Source organism: Bombina bombina, chromosome 8 (genome assembly GCF_027579735.1).
Source record: "Bombina bombina isolate aBomBom1 chromosome 8, aBomBom1.pri, whole genome shotgun sequence".
Classification (NCBI taxonomy): Eukaryota; Metazoa; Chordata; class Amphibia; order Anura; family Bombinatoridae; genus Bombina; species Bombina bombina.
This window is the reverse complement of record NC_069506.1, coordinates 120,739,995-120,759,705: the sequence shown is the minus strand read 5'-3', so window position 1 is coordinate 120,759,705 and position 19,711 is coordinate 120,739,995. Positions and strand designations below refer to the sequence as shown.

Below are 19,711 nucleotides of genomic sequence, written 5' to 3'. Positions count from 1 at the left end.
ATAAACGAGTTCTAGAATCAAGTTTGAAGAGATATCTGTTATTCCCAGATAGATAATTGCAGAATTCATTATAAGATTGAACATCTGTGCTTTAAAAATAAGACTGCAAGAAAAGAAAAGATAAAGACAAGCGCAAAATGAACTAAAAAACAAACACCTATAGTAAAGGGAGAATTCCCAAAACTCCCCAAAAAAAGGACAAGGTAATGCAATCAATAACTTATAGGTGCGCAAACCAGAAAGGAATGTCAAAGTAAATAGTATAAAAGGGGAAAAATGGGACTACAACTGGTACCAGAAAAATTTCATTGGATAACCAAGTGAATCTTATATATAAAATATATATATATATATATCCTTAAAATGAATGCGTCTAGATTCTAAGGAAATAATCCATGCTCATAAATAAATGAATTGATTCAACTTAATTTATTTTAATTAAAAACAAATTAATTTAGTATAATTTAATATTATAAGCATGAAATTATTAAAAACCCAAATTAGGAGACTCAAAAAATTACATGTGTATTACATTTCATTTAATTAGATTTCATAAAGATAAACTAACCACATCGATTTATAAAATTAAAGTTTGAAAAGAAAAGTTTGAAAAAGATTATTAGATTCCACCAAACTATATTAAATTTGATTAACTAATCTAACCAAATTTTATGGACCGGTCCTAACTCCTTAGGAATTAATATAAGCTAATAAATAACATATACACCAAAAGAAACAAAATAAACAAAATGCATAAAATATAGATGCAAAAGATCAAATGTGAGCACACAATAGCACACAGTCACTGAGCAATGCGTTTCAAAGTCTTTGTCAAGCTTGACAAAGACTTTGAAACGCATTGCTCAGTGACTGTGTGCTATTGTGTGCTCACATTTGATCTCTTTAATCAAGGGCTGTTTTGCAGCTCCTATTCGACTACACAGGTGTTTCTTTTTCAACTTGGCGCTCTTTCCGGATCTCCCCTGGGTCTGTTTCCAGAAGTGAACAGCGTCTGGGCTCTGACTGCATTTGTGGAGTATCAAGAACAGACTAAGACCCTTGGCAGAAAGAGTCGGAAGGGACGCTGATCTTCGCTTACCAATGCGTAAGTACCGATGTGCTTTTTCTTTGTGAAAACTTTGATGTCTACCTAAGCAGACTCTCTCTGTCTGCCACTTAGACGGCTCTCAGGATCCAGGACGCTCACCCCCTGGGAGGATCCAAAAACCTGCAGTTTGTAATCACCCTGCTGAAAGACCTTTTTGGAGGACGTTTTGGAGAAAACACGTTTGTTTGGAAACCTAAGTTCAAGAGTATCAGCTTCTGAACAAGAAGCAACTTTTTTAAACTTTTATGTTTTCAACTATATTTCATGCATTTTGTTTATTTTGTTTCTTTTGGTGTATATGTTATTTATTAGCTTATATTAATTCCTAAGGAGTTAGGACCGGTCCATAAAATTTGGTTAAATTTGGTTTTATAAATCGATGTGGTTAGTTTATCTTTATGAAATCTAATTAAATGAAATTTAATACACATGTAATTTTTTGAGTCTCCTAATTTTGGGTTTTTAATAATTTCATGCTTATATTAAATTATACTAAATTCATTTGTTTTTAATTAAAATAAATTAAGTTGAATCAATTCATTTATTTATGAGCTTGGATTATTTCCTTAGAGTCTAGACGCATTCATTTTAAGGTTATATATATATATCTAAGATGCACTTGGTTATCCAATTAAATTTTTCTGGTACCAGTTGTAGTCCCATTTTTCACCTTTTATACTATTAACTTTGGCATTCCTTTCTGGTTTGCGCACCTATAAGTTATTGCATTACCTTGTGCTTTAAAAATATGATCAAAGAGATCAGAATTTAGAATCGGAAATAAGTCATTCTCAATTTACTTTCTCTTGTAAGGTGTATCCAGTCCACGGATCATCCATTACTTGTGGGATATTCTCCTTCTCAACAGGAAGTTGCAAGAGGATCACCCACAGCAGAGCTGCTATATAGCTCCACCCCTAACTGCTATATCCAGTCATTCTCTTGCAAACTCTGCACATAGCTGGAGGTAGTAAGAGGAAAGTGGTGTAATATAGTTAGTTTTTTCTTCAATCAAAAGTTTATTGTTTTTAAATGGTACCGGGGTTGTACTATTTTATCTCAGGCAGCATTTAGAAGAAGAATCTGCCTGCATTTTTCTATGATCTTAGCAGAAGTAACGAAGATCCACTGCTGTTCTCACATATGTCTGAGGAGTGAGGTAACTTCAGAGGGAGAATGGCGTGCAGATTACCCTGCAATAAGGTATGTGCAGTTTAAGTTTTTCTAGGGATGGAATTTGCTAGAAAAAAACTGCTGATACCGGATTAATGTAAGTTAAGCCTAAATACAGTGATTTAATAGCGACTAGTATCAGGCTTGCTATCAGAGGTATATACTCTGATTAATGTGCAATATAAAACGTTTGCTGGCATGTTTAATCGTTTTTATATATGCTTTGGTGATAAAACTTATTGGGGCCTAGTTTTTTCCACATGGCTGGCTTAATTTTTGCCTAGAAACAGTTTCATGAGGCTTTCCACTGTTGTAATATGAGTGGGAGGGGCCTATTTTAGCGCATTTTTGCGCAGTTAAAATTACAGACAGACATTTAGCTTCCCTCAGCAGTCCCCTGCATGCTTTAGGATATCTCTGAAGGGCTCAAAAGGCTTCAAAAGTCATATATTGAGGAAGGTAAAGCCACAGTGGAGCTGTGGCAGTTGTTGTGACTGTTTAAAAAACGTTTTTTTTCAATTTGTTAATCCGTTTTTTTGTATTAAGGGGTTAATCATCCATTTGCAAGTGGGTGCAATGCTCTGCTAACTTGTTAAATACACTGTAAAAATTTCGTTAGTTTAACTGCCTTTTTTCACTGTTATTTCAAATTTTAGCAAAATTTGTTTCCCTTAAAGGCACAGTAACGTTTTTTATATTGCTTGTTTAACTTGATGTAAAGTGTTTTCCAAGCTTGCTAGTCTCATTGCTAGTCTGTATAAACATGTGACATAGAGGAAACTCCTTGTTCATTATGTTTAAAAGCCATGGTGGAACCCCATATGAGAATGTGTACTAAATGTATTGATTTCACTTTAAACAATAAAGATCAGCTTTTATCTTTTAAAAAATTTATCACCAGAGGATTCTGGCGAGGGGGAAGTTATGCCGACTAACTCTCCCCACGTGTCAGACCCTTTGATTCCCGCTCAAGGGACTCACGCTAAAATGGCACCAAGTACATCAAAGACGCCCATAGCGATTACTTTTTAGGACATGGCGGCAATCATGGATAATACCCTGTCAGCGGTATTAGCCAGACTGCCTGAATTCAGAGGAAAGCGCGATAGCTCTGGGGTTAGACGTAGTACAGAGCGCGCAGATGCCTTAAGGCCCATGTCTGATACTGCGTCACAATATGCAGAAGCTGAGGAAGGAGAGCTTCAGTCTGTGGGTGACATTTCTGATTCGGGGAAACCTGATTCAGATATTTCTACTTTTAAATTTAAGCTTGAGAACCTCTGTGTATTGCTTGGGGAGGTGTTAGCTGCTTAGAATGACTGTGACACAATTGCAGTACCAGAGAAATTGTGTAGACTGGATAAATACTATGCAGTGCCGGTGTGTACTGATGTTTTTCCAATACCTAAAAGGTTTACAGAAATCATTAATAAGGAGTGGGATAGACCCGGTGTGCCGTTTCTCCCCCCCCCCCCCCTCCTATTTTTAGAAAAATGTTTCCAATAGACGCCACCACACGGGACTTATGGCAGACGGTCCCTAAGGTGGAGGGAGCAGTTTCTACTTTAGCAAAGCGTACCACTATCCCTGTCGAGGACAGTTGTGCTTTTTCAGATCCAATGGATAAAAAATTAGGTTACCTTAAGAAAATGTTTATTCAACAAGGTTGTATCCTGCAGCCCCTTGCATGCATTGCGCCTGTCACTGCTGCTGCAGCGTTCTGGTTTGAGTCTCTGGAAGAGGCCTTTCAGACAGCTACTCCATTGACTGAAACACTTGACAGGCTTAGAACACTTAAGCTAGCTAATTCTTTTGTTTCTGACGCCATTGTTCATTTGACTAAACTAACGGCTAAGAATTCTGGATTCACCATCCAGGCGCGTAGGGCGCTATGGCTTAAATCTTGGTCAGCTGACGTGACTTCAAAGTCTAAATTACTTAACATTCCTTCAAGGGGCAGACCCTATTCGGGCCTGGTTTGAAGGAAATTATTGCTGACATTACTGGAGGTAAGGGTCATACCCTTCCTCAAGACAGGGCCAAATCAAAGGCCAAACAGTGTAATTTTCGTGCCTTTCGAAACTTCAAGGCAGGTGCAGCATCAACTTCCTCTGCTACAAGACAAGAGGGAACTTTTGCTCAATCCAAGCCGGGCTGGAAACCTAACCAGTCCTGGAACAAAGGCAAGCAGGCCAGAAAGCCTGCTGCTGCCTCTAAGACAGCATGAAGGAACGGCCCCCTATCCGGTAACGGATCTAGTAGGGGGCAGACTTTCTCTCTTCGCCCAGGCGTGGGCAAGAGATGTTCACGATCCCTGGGCATTGGAGATCATATCTCAGGGATATCGTCTGGACTTCAAAGCTTCCCCTCCTCAAGGGAGATTTCACCTTTCGAGATTATCTGTAAACCAGATAAAGAAAGAGGCATTCTTACGCTGTGTGCAAGACCTCCTAGTTATGGGAGTGATCTGTCCAGTTCCACAGTCGGAACAGGGACAGGGTTTTTATTCAAATCTGTGGTTCCAAAAAAAGAGGGAACCTTCAGACCCATTTTGGATCTAAAGATCTAAAACAAATTCCTCAGAGTTCCATCGTTCAAAATGGAAACTATTCAGACCATCCTACCTATGATCCAGGAGGGTCAGTACATGACCACAGTGGATTTGAAGGATGCTTACCTTCACATACCGATTCACAAAGATCATCATCGGTTCCTAAGGTTTGCCTTTCTGGACAGGCATTACCAATTTGTGGCTCTTCCCTTTGGGTTAGCTACAGCTCCAAGAATCTTTACAAAGGTTCTGGGATCGCTTCTGGCGGTCCTAAGACATCAAGGTATATCAGTGGCCCCTTATCTGGACGACATCCTGATACAGGTGTCAAGCTTTCAGATTGCCAAGTCACATACAGACATAGTTCTGGCATTTCTCAGGTCACATGGGTGGAAGGTGAACGAGGAAAAGAGTTCTCTATCCCCACTCACAAGAGTCTCCTTCCTAGGGACACTGATAGATTCTGTAAAAATGAAGATTTACCTGACAGAATCCAGGTTATCAAAGCTTCTAAAATCTTGCCGTGTTCTTCATTCTATTCCGCACCCTTCGGTGGCTCAGTGTATGGAAGTAATCGGCTTGATGGTAGCGGCGATGGACATAGTGCCATTTGCGCGCCTACATCTCAGACCGCTGCAACTATGCATGCTCAGGCAGTGGAATGGGGATTACACAGATTTGTCCCCTTTGCTAAATCTGGATCAAGAGACCAGAGATTCTCTTCTCTGGTGGCTATCTCGGGTCCATCTGTCCAAAGGAATGACCTTCCGCAGGCCAGATTGGACAATTGTAACAACAGATGCCAGCCTTCTAGGTTGGGGTGCAGTCTGGAATTCCCTGAAGGCTCAGGGATTGTGGACTCAGGAGGAGAAACTCCTCCCAATAAATATTCTGGAGTTAAGGGCAATATTCAATGCTCTTCTAGCTTGGCCTCAGTTAGCAACCCTGAGGTTCATCAGATTTCAGTCGGACAACATCACGACTGTGGCTTACATTAACCATCAAGGGGGAACCAGGAGTTCCCTAGCGATGTTAGAAGTCTCCAAGATAATTCGCTGGGCAGAGACTCTCTTGCCACCTATCAGCAATCCATATCCCAGGTGTAGAGAACTGGGAGGCGGATTTTCTAAGTCATCAGACTTTTCATCCGGGGGAGTGGGAACTCCATCCAGAGGTGTTTGCTCAATTGGTTCATCATTGGGGCAAACCAGAACTAGAGCTCATGGCGTCTCGCCAGAACGCCAAGCTTCCTTGTTATGGATCCAGGTCCAGGGACCCAGAAGCGGCACTGATAGATGCTCTAGCAGCGCCTTGGTTCTTCAACCTGGCTTATGTGCTTCCACCGTTTCCTCTGCTCCCTCGACTGATTGCCAAAATCAAACAGGAGAGAGCATCGGTGATCTTGATAGCGCCTGCGTGGCCACGCAGAACCTGGTATGCAGACCTAGTGGACATGTCATCCTTTCCACCATGGACCCTGCCTCTAAGACAAGACCTTCTACTACAAGGTCCTTTCAATCATCCGAATCTAATTTCTCTGAGACTGACTGCATGGAGATTGAACGCTTGATTTTATCAAAGCGTGGCTTCTCCGAGTCAGTCATTGATACCCTTATACAGGCACGAAAGCCTGTCACCAGGAAAATCTACCATAAGATATGGCGTAAATACCTTTATTGGTGTGAATCCAAGAATTACTCATGGAGTAAGGTTAGGATTCCTAGGATATTGTCCTTTGTCCAAGAGGGTTTGGAAAAAGGATTATCAGCTAGTTCTTTAAAGGGACAGATTTCTGCTCTGTCTATTCTTTTGCACAAGCGTCTGGCAGAAGTTCCAGACGTTCAAGCTTTTTGTCAGGCTTTGGTTAGAATTAAGCCTGTGTTTAAACCTGTTGCTCCACCATGGAGCTTAAACTTGGTTCTTAAAGTTCTTCAAGGGGTTCCGTTTGAACCCCTTCATTCCATTGATATCAAACTTTTATCTTGGAAAGTTCTGTTTTTGATGGCTATTTCCTCGGCTCGGAGAGTCTCTGAGTTATCTGCCTTACAATGTGATTCTCCTTATTTGATTTTCCATTCAGAAAAAGTAGTTCTGCGTACAAAACCTGGGTTTTTACCTAAGGTAGTTTCTAACAAGAATATCAATCAAGAGATTGTTGTTCCATCATTGTGTCCTAATCCTTCTTCAAAGAAGGAATGCCTTTTACATAATCTGGACGTGGTCCGTGCTTTAAAGTTTTACTTACAAGCTACTAAAGATTTTCGCCAAACATCTACACTGTTTGTTGTTTACTCTGGACAGAGGAGAGGTCAAAAAGCTTCGGCAACCTCTTTCTTTTTGGCTTCGGAGCGTAATACGCTTAGCCTATGAGACTGCTGGACAGCAGCCCCCTGAAAGGATTACAGCTCATTCTACTAGAGCTGTGGCTTCCACCTGGGCCTTTAAAAATGAGACTTCTGTTGAACAGATTTGCAAGGTGGCGACTTGGTCTTCGCTTCATACCTTTTCAAAATTTTACAAATTTGATACTTTTGCTTCTTTGGAGGCTATTTTTGGGAGAAAGGTTCTACAGGCAGTGGTTCCTTCCATTTAAGCCTGCCTTGTCCCTCCCTTCATCCGTGTACTTTAGCTTTGGTATTGGTATCCCACAAGTAATGGATGATCCGTGGACTGGATACACCTTACAAGAGAAAACATAATTTATGCTTACCTGATAAATTTATTTCTCTTGTGGTGTATCCAGTCCACGGCCCGCCCTGTCTTTTTAAGGCAGGTCTAAATTTTTATTTAAACTACAGTCACCACTGCACCCTATGGTTTCTCCTTTCTCGGCTAGTTTCGGTCGAATGACTGGATATGGCAGTTAGGGGAGGAGCTATATAACAGCTCTGCTGTGGGTGATCCTCTTGCAACTTCCAGTTGGGAAGGAGAATATCCCACAAGTAATGGATGATCCGTGGACTGGATACACCACAAGAGAAATAAATTTATCAGGTAAGCATAAATTATGTTTTTTCCAGTTGTTGTTTTTTTCTTTCTAAAACAAGGTCTATTTATTTCAACACTTGCCCTACACTGACTCAGTTTTGACATTTTTCTTCAAAGGTAGAAACAACTTTTATTATAATACTTTTATGAATTGGTATAAAAACTTTTTTTTATAAGAACATTTGTTTACTATTAAAAAGATATACAGTATATATGTATTAAATAGTTTAAATCGTGTTACCATTTCTACCATTTAGGAATGATATTGCAAAGATTAACATTTATTATGAAGAGCTGGGTCATAGAACCTTTGATGAAACCCCTGCCATTTCAGTAAGTATTATTAAACCATTATAATGTATAGTGTTATTTTCTCCCTTGTGCAAACCTCAAAGAATTGATTTATTTATTACTTATTAAGGGCTAGATTAAGAGTGGAGCGTTATTTATCGCTCCCGCTCGCACATTAACTCTGCTAGAAATAAGCTTTTTGCGCGCGTCGGGTAGCACGCATATTACAAGTTGAAAGTAAAATGTTTTCTCACGAGCGCTAACCCGATGCGATTAACTACTATGAGCTAGCTAAACACATTTGGTGAGCCAGTGAAATATTGGTATATATAGCCACCAATCACCAGCTACCTCACAGCAGTGCATTGATGCTCTTATGTATGTATGCTTATCACTTATGGATAGCAAGAGAATTAAGTCAATCAAAAAGTCCCTTTAAATATGCATGCTCTGTCTTAATCATGAAAGGTTAATTTTGTCTTTCATGTCCCTTAAAATGTCAGTTTATAATAATAGCACACAAGACCAGAAACAGAAATTTGAACAAAAATTTGTACTGGTGTAACCCTGGATTGCTCTGAAATAGTAAAACTATGCAAATTATATTAACAAAATTGCAGCTAAAATGCTTTTAAAATCATTTATTTTGTGCACAGATTTATTTTTATTTTTTTGCAGCATAGTACGTAAGGAATTGAATTCCCTGTTGTCAGTCAGCTGCTATAAATCAAACATTGGTATAACTTCAACCACTAAACATAAAATTACACCAGCCACAGAAGATGGGTATATATCCAGTAGAGCCACTTTTATTGAACAAGAACATTCTGTAACTTAAAACATATGTCTAGCAAATAAAATGTGGTGGCAATCAGGTACTAAACTAACCCCTGCATGGGTCATAGTCCAGACCTGCTGACAGAGCAGAGCCCAGCTACAATGCCCTCAGCTAAGGGCGACATAGGATCTTTTCAGCCACTTGCATATCCAAAGAAGAGCACCACTAGGCTCGGACCTGGGGACGTCACCCCCTTTGCAATGACCGTCACTTAACTAACTACCCACTGTCTGGGCCATGACCAACCACCTATGCTAGGGTGCAGAATAAAGTACACTCGATTAGTAGGACTTAAGACAGCTAGTCGTAGAGCATGCTGGGCAAAGCTCCGTCAACTGACCCTGCTGGAGCCCCAGACAAAAGTCTAGTTAAACCGTAAACTAAATTGCCGAACACCAGGGAGGGAATGAGGGAGACTCTTCAAGCAGAACAGCAAGAAAGAGTCTTAAACTTCCGTTCCCTCAACTTTTTTAAAGTGAGTACTCACTCACCTTACAAAAATACTTGTGTGCCTTTCAATAGACTTCATAAACTAAACTCTGGTAACCTTAATCGCATTCCTCTTACATCTAAAACCACCTCCCCCTTCACTTGTGCACTCTGGAACTCTCGCTCTGTTTGCAACAAGCTCACTTCTATCCATGATCTCTTTATCTCCCACTCTCTTAACCTTCTTGCTCTTACAGAAACCTGGCTCTCTGCTTCAGACATAGCATCCACTGCTGCACTGTCACATGGGGGTCTCCATTTCAGCCACACTCCTAGGTCAGGCAATAGACGAGGAGGTGGTGTTGGTATTTTACTTTCCTCTTGTTGCACCTTCTAACAAATACAGCCCTTCTTTTCACTCACATTTTCTTCATTTGAAGCACACATGATTTGGTTATTCTCTCCCCTCTCTATACGTGTTGCAGTCATATACCGCCCCTGGCTCCCCAACTAAATTTTTAGATCACTTTGCTGCCTGGCTTCCTTATTTCCTTTCCTCAGACACCCCTGCCCTCATTCGTGGCGACTTTAACATCCCTCTTGACAATCCCACTGCCTCCTCTGCAAAACAACATCTTCAACTCACTTCCTCTTTCGGCCTGTCACAATGGACTGACTCTCCCACTCACATAGATGGTCATTCCCTTGTTCTGACTTTCACCTATCGATGCACTCTTTCATATTTAACAAACTCCCCTTTTCCTCTCTCTGACCATCATCTCCTAACTTGCAACATCACTTCCCTACCTACAACTCCCCCTCCCTCACACCAAACTTCACAGAAGCACTAAGTCACTAGATCTGCATCAGCTTGCTAGCTCTCTCAAACCTCTCCTCTCATCCATCACCTCCTTTTCCTGCCCTGACCAATCTATCTGCCAGTATAATTCCACCCTTACATCGGTCATTGAGACTCTGGCTCCTCCAACCTTAGCTCAGAAACCACACTCTCATCCTCAGCCCTGGCATACTTCTCTGACACAATACCTACGCAGATGCTCACGTACTGCTGCGCAACACTGGAGGAAATCTCGGAGTTCAGCTGACTTTCTTCACTACAAGTTCATCCTGAACTCCTACTATTCTGCCCTTAATATTTATAAGCAACAATATTTTTCTAATCTCATCTCTACTCTTTCCTCTAACCCTAAACGTCTGTTCTCCACGTTCAACACTCTTCTCCGCCCACCCCCACCTCCTAACACAACCTCTCTCTCAGCTCAGGATTTTGCCAGCCACTTCAACAACAAAATTGACTCCATCAGAAGTGAAATAAGCTCTCAACATACTTCCAATCTCCCACCCCTCAAAAGCTCACAATCACCCAAAACCCAAATATCCAAAAATGAAGCTCTTTTGCCCCTGTTAACGAGGATGAAGTTTCTGCCCTTATACTGTCCTCCCACCTCACTACCTGTCCCCTCTACCTCATCCCCTCACAGCTACTCCCCTTCCTCTATTCTACCCTCACCCCCATACTCACATTTTCAACCTCTCCCTCAGCACTGGTATATTTCCCTCATCTCTAAAACATGCACTGGTCACACCTATCCTCAAAAAACCTTCCCTCGATCCAACCTCCCCTTCCAACTACCGCCCTATTTCCCTACTCCCTCTTGCCTCAAAGCTCCTTGAAAAGCTAGTTTATGCACGTCTATCCCATTTCCTTACACTAAACTCTCTTCTTGACCCACTGCAATCTGGATTTCGTTCCCATCACTGTACAGAGACAGCAATTGTCAAGGTTACCAATGACCTACTTACAGCAAAATCCAAAGGCCACTTCTCTCTGCTTATCCTCCTTGACCTGTCTGCAGCCTTTGACACTGTTGACCACCCTCTTCTGCTCCAAACCCTCCAATCCTTCGGCATCTGTGACACAGCTCTCTCGTGGGTATCTTCCTACCTGACAACCCGTACATTTAGTGTAGCCTTCTCTGGAGCATACTCTGCCCCGTTACCACTTTCTGTTGGGGTACCTCAAGGCTCTGTCCTTGGTCCCCTTCTCTTTTCAATCTACACGTCATCACAAAGTTCCTTAATAAAGTCCCATGGGTTTCAATACCATTTGTATGCCGATGACACCCAGACCTACCTCCTTCCTTACTAACCCGTGTCACTGTCTTTCGCACATCTCATCTTGGATGTAATCTCACTACCTTAAGCTAAATATCTTCAAAACTGAACTCCTTATTTTTCCCACTTCTTCTTCCAATGTTTGCACCCCCAAAATTTCTATAACTATTGATAATTCCATCATTACCCCTACCCCGCACACCCGATGTCTTGGGGTCACACTTGACTCCGATCTTTCCTTCACTCCTCACATTCAGTCCTTGGCTAAAGCCTGCCGCTTCCACCTTAAAAACATTGCTAAAATTAGACATTTTCTTACACAAGATACAACCAAGATTTTAATCCACTCTCTCATCCTTTCCCGCCTCGACTACTGCAACTCTGTCCTCTCTGGTCTACCTAGCTGCCGCATAGCTTCTTTACAATCCATTATGAATGCCTCTGCCAGGCTCATCTTCCTTACTTGTCGCTCTTCATCTGCTGCACCTCTCTGCCAATCCCTTCACTGGCTTCCTCTTGCCTCTAGGATTAAACATAAAATTCTCACCCTGACATATAAAGCTCTCAACTGCACTGCTCCCCTACATCTCAGAACTAGTCTCTAGATACTCTCCCTCCCGTCCCCTTCGATCAGCTCAGGATCTCCTCCTCTTTTGTTACTTCCTCACATTCCCGTTTACAGGACTTCTCCAGACTGGCCCCCATCTTGTGGAATTTCCTGCCTCACTCCATAAGACTCTCCCCTAGATTTAACAGCTTCAAGCACTCCCTAAAAACTCTACTATTCAGGGATGCATACAACCAACACTAACCTTTACTAACTCCATTGCTTTCCCCTTGAACCCCTTAGAATGTAAGCCTATGGGCCCAGCTGTTTACAGATCGCTTCATAAGAGCCGACTACAACAGTGAAACTCTCGGCAGGGCCCTCTACCCACTTGACCCCTACAAAAGCTATCCTGTACACAGACTGTTTTCAGCGCTGCGGAATCTGTTGGCACTCTACAAATACCTGATAATAAATGCAACATTGTTGATACTAACAACCTGCCTTCTTAAGGGCCTTAACCCATAGGAACGTTTGAGGCTTGGGGCCTTACACGATCAAGTCTACTGATACATAAACATGAAAGTGCCGTTAATGCAACTTTTTAAGTGTTAACTGGAGTTCAGTTGGGGTGTGGTATCTTTAACAATTTACCTTCAAAAAATAAATGATTGTTTTTGTAACTACTTTCCAAGTGTTCTCCATAAGGTTAAAATAAATATTCTACAAGGCTCTCGCTTGGGGCTACCAGAAATACATTTAGATACGTAAAAAAAAATAGAAAAACAAAAATAGAAAAACACTTTACAGTGAAATACACTAAAATACAAAGATAAAACAATTCAGTGTAAATACAGTGCAAACCTAAGGATATCAGCCTTCATTTTATCAACTGCTGGGCGGACAAAGTTCACTCCCAGGAACCTGTCCTGCCGCATTGACCGCAACTGCTTAACTAGCATTTCAGGCCTGTCGGCATTTATCGATGTCGGGCGGACATGATTCACTACAGCGAATCATGTCCGCCTGCAAGTTGATCAATCCGCCCCATAATCTGCACTTGTGGCATACTTGTTGTAACATAAAATCTGCTTTAGAGGACAAAAATAAAAGCAGTCTGCCCTTATTTCTGTCTGAATGTGTGCTGATTACATTCTAAGGATAAACATATATATTTTAAGTATATTTGAATACAATTATAATATTTGTCCATATAATTTCTACTGTCTGGCTATTCCATGTATAAGTTTTTGGAAAAAGTCTAACTAAAGAAATCAACGTATCCTAGCACAAAACTCTTGGTAGCACAAATAAGTTCTGTTACTAATACAACTAAAATGATTGAGAAAGGAAGGTTCCTTTCAGTAAAGTCATAAAATGTAATATTCAATTTGAAAGGTTATGTGCTGGCAAAACAATACAGCCCTGTGAGTAGTGCTCGCAGAGAAGCTTCCTCATTAAATCCTGTGGTTCAAACTCAGGGAGTGATGATCAATAGCTCGAAAGCATGGAGAGAAATTAAGCAAGATCACTGAGTTTTTGTGAGCATTATATTGTAGTGACTGTGTCTTTCTTTCACATATAGAACTCTGCATACTGAGCTAAACAACTCTCAAGCTTTTATAAAATTCGGTGAGGAAGTAGTAGTAGTAGTGGTGGTGGTGAAATATCTCCAGAGCAGAGCGCTTTAGATCATCAGTCCATAAGATTATGCAAAACAAAAAATAAATATGTGCCTCCTTTAATTCACAGTATTGTTTAATGCTTTAAAAAATAGACATGCTAATACATAAAATGTTCTGGATATAAAAGTAATTGTATTTATAAGTGTGCCTGCTTTTTTGATATATAAATTCTTGTTTCTTCTTTTTATTTTTGTAGTCTTTCTTTAACCCTTTGAGTGCTAAGCACTTTCCCACCTGGGTGCTAAGGTGATTGAAGTTTGTTTTTTGAAAAAAATTTTTTTTAACTTTTATATATTTTTTTTCAGATCACCAAAACTTACATCATTGGAAAGGTTAGGCGATTACCTTTCCAACGGTGGGTCTTGGGGGTCTGTAGCTGCTTAGATGCCTGAGATACAGGCGTCTAAGCAGCATGCCCCCTTTCCCTATACTTTGTATTGTTACTTGTTAATAAAGTTGCGCAGTGACGTCACCACGCAAAACGTGAAGCCCCGGTGATGCCTGTCACTCTACAGGCACGATCGCCGGGGTAGGAGCGGGTGGGAGCCCCCAGATCTCCCTCAAGGTGGGAGAGTGCTAGCGACGGCTCTGAGTAGTCGTTAGCACCAGAGTGGGAAACTCTGTGACGGCTCAGAGCCGTCGTTAGCACTCAAGGGGTTAAGGACACATGAAACCCAATTTTTTTTCTTTCACTATTTAGATAGAGCATACCATTTTAAACAACTTTCCAATGTATTTCTATTATCTAATTTGTTTAATTCTCTTTGTATCCTTTGTTGAAAAGTATACCTAGGTAGGCTCAGAAGCAGCTGATTGGTGGTTGCATGTATATGCCTCTTCTCATTGGCATTCAGCTAGCTCCCAGTAGTGCATTACTGCTCCTTCAACAAAGGATACCAACAAAATGCAGCAAATTAGATCATAGAAGAAAATTGGAAAGTTGTTTAAAATTGTATGCTCAACCTGAATCATGAAATAAAAATGTTTTGTTTCATGTCCCTTTAATGAAGGACTTCAGCCTGTTATGCTCCACCTTATTTTTATGAAAAATGTTGTGAAATGTGTTAACTTTGTTAATACAGATATACATGAATCAAATTTCACAATTCTGGGACACGTCCTAAATTAACTTCTCTTCTGTAGGTTCCAGTTGACATGCTGTGCACATGTGTGATACACATTGCTGTTATATTGGACATGGAAAAAGTTCCAGTATTGACAATATTGTGGGTGTCTTGCAATGCTCAAAGGGCCCACTGCTATTTTTACATTTCCAATATTATTAATAAAGGTCCAGTGGCAACTCACTGCCCTTTATAACTATGTCCTCAATATCTGTTATGGTTTTTGACTTTACAATGTACTGGGGTATCTATATCTACAGTTGATCTATTTACCATGTAACATTGTTTCCTTTTTATTTTCACTAAGTCATAATGTAGAACTATTGCAAATAATGAAATTTATATTCAAAATATGTTTTTTTAATGGAAGTTATCTTCTAAAGGTGAGCTCAATAACATCAAGAATTTCTACATATCAAGTACAACATTTATAATCTAGATAATCAGACTATTGGGCTCCTTGCCAGCTTCATCCTGCGCAGATGCTCATTGGAGCAGCAATAAAGTTCAGTGCATGATGAGAGAAAGAGACAGATTATGATAACTAGTTAATAAGTTACAGAGGAAAAAACTATTAAAATACTAGCAAACAAACCAGTGCTGATTAAAGATAACCTAATGCAACACAGAGACAAAAAAGTGCGTAATTATATAGTAAAGTAACTTTTACATTTATTTTAAAACCTTAAAGTAAAAAGAAGTGTTTGAAAACAGCACTTAAAGGGACATAATACTTATATGCTAAATCACTTGAAAGTGATGCAGCATAACTGTAGAAATCTGACAGGAAAATATCACCTGAACATCTCTATGTAAAAAATGAAGATATTTTACCTCACAATCACCTAGATTACAAGTTTTGCATTGCGGCTTGTAATGCTGAAAATATGGCATTTTCAGCGTTAAAACAGCACCACAGCCATTACAAGTGTTGTCGGTATAGCTGTACCACACACCTTTTAGCCTGTACCGCAACGTCAGTCCCACACACGTAAAAATTACGTTTTTTCATGGGATTCCCATAGCGCCAGTATTACGAGTTTTGCGGTGAGGCTAAAAAGTGAGCGTTACAGCCTAAAATGACATCTAAAGTCAGTAGTTATGAGTTTTACGCTACAAAGCTGTAACATAAAACTCATAACTAAAATGTTAAAAAGTACACTAACACCCATAAACTACCTATCAACCCCTAAACCAAGGCCCTCCCACATCGCAAACTATATAACAAATGTATTAACCCCTAATCTGCCGCTCCCGACATCGCCACCCCTAAAAAAATGTATTAATCCCTATTCCGCCGCTCCCCGACATTGTCACCACTATAATAAACATATTAACCCCTAATCTACTGTCCGCCTACACCGCCGCTATCATAAACCTATTAACCCCTAAACCAAAAGCCCCCCACAATGAAATAAAGTAATTTAAACAAGTAACCCCTAAACCTAATGACCCCCTACCTTTATATTAAAATTACAATTTCCCTATCTTAAATTAAATTAAAAATTACCTGTCAAATTAAAAAAAAAAATTCAACTAACAATTAAACTATTATAATTATTAAACTAAAATAAAACTAACTACCAATTAAATAAAACTAAACTACCAATAAAAAAATCCTAACACTACTCTAAAAATGACAAAAAAAGTATCTAATTTCAAAAAATTAAAACTAACTAAATTACGAAAAATAACAAATTATCAAAAATAAAAAAGAATTACACCTAATCTAGTAGCCCTATCAAAATAAAAAAGCCCACCCAAAATAAAAAAAAACCTAGCCTACAATAAATTACCAATGGCCATTAAAAGGGTATTTTGTGTATTGCCCCAAAGAAATCAGCTCTTTTACCTGTAAAATAAATACAAATACCCCCCAACAGTAAAACCCACCACCCAACCAACCCCCCCAAATAAAAAAACTATCTAAAATAACCTAAGCTAACCATTGCCCTTAAAAGGGCATTTAGCTCTTTTACATTGCCCAAACCCTAATCTAAAGAAAAAACCCACCCAAAAAAACCTTAAAAAAACCTAACACTAACCCCCGACGATCCACTTACAGTTGTTGAAGTCCCGCTTAAAGGATCTTCATCCAGCCTGCGAAGTCATCATCCATACGGCAAGAAGTTTTCATCCAGGTCACCTCTTCTATCTTCATCCAGCCGGCGAAGTCTTCATCAAGGCGGCCTCTTCAATCTTCATCCAGCCGGCAAAGTCTTCATCCAGCCGGTGTGGAGTGGGTCCATCCTGAAGACATCCGGCGCAGAGCATTCTCTTCATACGGTCGCCGACGTACACTGAATCTTCAATGCAATGGACGCGATTCAAGATGGCGTCCCTTGCATTCCTATTGGCTGAAATTTTTTAATCAGCCAATAGGAATTAGGGCTGCTTAAAATCCTATTGGCTATTCAAATCAGCCAATAGGATTTAAGCAGCTCTCATTCTATTGGCTAATTCGAATTTATTCTAGAGTAGGGTTTTTTATTTTTGGGTGTTTTTTATTTTTAAGGGTATAAGAATAGGATTAATCTTTATTTTTTTGGATAATTTCGTTTTGGTTTTTCTGTAATTGTAGTTTTTTTATTATTTTTTGTAATGGTAGGTTTTATTTCACAGGTAAGTTTGTATTTATTTTAACTAGGTAGTTAGTAAATAGTTAATAACTATTTACTAACTAGTCTACCTAGTTAAAATAAATAAAAACTTACCTGTGAAATAAAAATAAAACCTAAGCTAGCTACAATATAACTATTAGTTATATTGTAGCTATCTTAGGTTTTATTTCACAGGTAAGTATGTATTTAGATTTAAATAGGTATTATTTAGTTAATAATTGTAAGTTTAATTTAGATCTATTTTAATTATGTTAAAGTTAGGGGTAGTTAGGTTTAGGGGTTAATATAGTTTAATTTAGCTTGTTGCGATGTGGGGGGGGGCTGGCAGTTTAGGGGTTAATAGGTTTATTTAGTTAATAATTCTAAATTTAATTTAGCTATATTTTTATTATGTTAAAGTTAGGGGGTGTTAGGTTTAGGGTTATGTTAGGGTTAGGTTTAGGGGTTAATATAGTTTAATTTAGCTTGTTGCGATGTGGGGGCTGGCAGTTTAGGGGTTAATAAATGTAGTATAGTGTCTGCGACATCGGGAGCAGCAGATTAGGGGTTAATAATTTTATTTAGGTTGTGGCGATATCGGGAGCGGCAGATTAGGGGTTAATAACTGTAGGCAGGCGTCGGATGTTGGGGGCAGCAGATTAGGGGTGTTTAGACGTAGGGTTTATGTTAGGGTGTTAGGTTTAAACAGTATTTTTATTTCCCCATAGACATCAATGGGGCTGCGTTACGATACTTTAGTTTCCGCGATCGCAGGTGTTAGTTTTTTTTTGCCGGCTCTCCCCATTGATGTCTATGGGGAAATCTAGCTGGAGCACGTCAAAACACTGCTGCTTTTGTGTGCGGTATGGATCTCAACGCAACCATGTTGCACGCAAAAGGCGTATGTTTGAAAACTTGTAATAGCAGCGCTATAGGAAATTAAATAACATAACTTTTGTTGCGTTATTTAATTTCTCTATAGCGCTCAAAACTCGTAATCTAGGTGAATGTCCTCAGCTCACCAGAATAAGTGTTCTGTAAAAAGCTATCTTTCTCCAACATTGGTGTGTCCGGTCCACGGCGTCATCCTTACTTGTGGGATATTCTCTTCCCCAACAGGAAATGGCAAAGAGTCCCAGCAAAGCTGGTCACATGATCCCTCCTAGGCTCCGCCCACCCCAGTCATTCTCTTTGCCGTTGCACAGGCAACATCTCCACGGAGATGGTTAAGAGTTTTTTTTGGTGTTTAAATGTAGTTTTTATTCTTCTATCAAGTGTTTGTTATTTTAAAATAGTGCTGGTATGTACTATTTACTCTGAAACAGAAAAGGATGAAGATTTCTGTTTGTAAGAGGAAGATGATTTTAGCAGACAGTAACTAAAATCGGTTGCTGTTTCCACATAGGACTGTTGAGATGAAGTAACTTCAGTTGGGGGAAACAGTTAGCAGACTTTTCTGCTTAAGGTATGACTAGCCATATTTCTAACAAGACTGTGTAATGCTGGAAGGCTGTCATTTCCCCTCATGGGGACCGGTAAGCCATTTTCTTAGTCAAAAAACAAACAGAATAAAGGGCTTATTATGGGCTAAAAAACTGGTAGACATTTTTATGGGCTAAATCGATTGCTTTATTTGTGCATATTATTCAAATTTAGGCTAACAATTGACATTTATAATCTTGGGGAACGTTTATAAAACGGCAGGCACTGTATTGGACACCTTTTTCAGTCAGGGGGCCTTTCTAGTCATAGACTGAGCCTCATTTTTGCGCAGTTGTTTTTTGAGAACAGGGCATGCAGATGCATGTGTGTGGATCTAAGAATCTCTGAAAAAGCTTTTAGAAGGCGTCATTTGGTATCGTATTCCCCTCAGGGCTTGGTTGGGTCTTAGCAAAGACTGTATCTGGGACTGTATAGGGGTTAAATTGAAAAACGGCTCCGGTTCCGTTATTTTAAGGGTTAAAGCTCTGAAATTTGGTGTGCAATACTTTTAAGGCTTTAAGACACTGTGGTGAAAATTTGGTAATTTTTGAACAATTCCTTCATACTTTTTCACATATTCAGTAATAAAGTGTTTTCTGTTTGAAATTTAAAGTGACAGTAACGGTTTTATTTTAAAACGTTTTTTGTGCATTGTTGACAAGTTTAAGCCTGTTTAACATGTCTATACCTTCAGATAAGCTATGTTCTATATGTATGAAAGCCAATGTGTCTCCCCATTTAAATTTGTGATAATTGTGC

At 39.7% G+C, this 19,711-nt stretch overlaps 1 protein-coding gene across 1 annotated transcript in view; it reads left to right on the top strand.

Moving 5' to 3' along the window:
• LOC128638020 (amiloride-sensitive sodium channel subunit alpha-like) overlaps window positions 1–19,711 on the top strand; it is a 122,938-nt gene that overhangs the window by 96,291 nt on the left and 6,936 nt on the right. Inside the window, exon 12 of the mRNA XM_053689898.1 lies at window positions 8,078–8,153. Coding sequence (XP_053545873.1) covers window positions 8,078–8,153 — 76 coding nt within the window. The remainder of the gene's footprint in view (window positions 1–8,077; window positions 8,154–19,711) is intronic.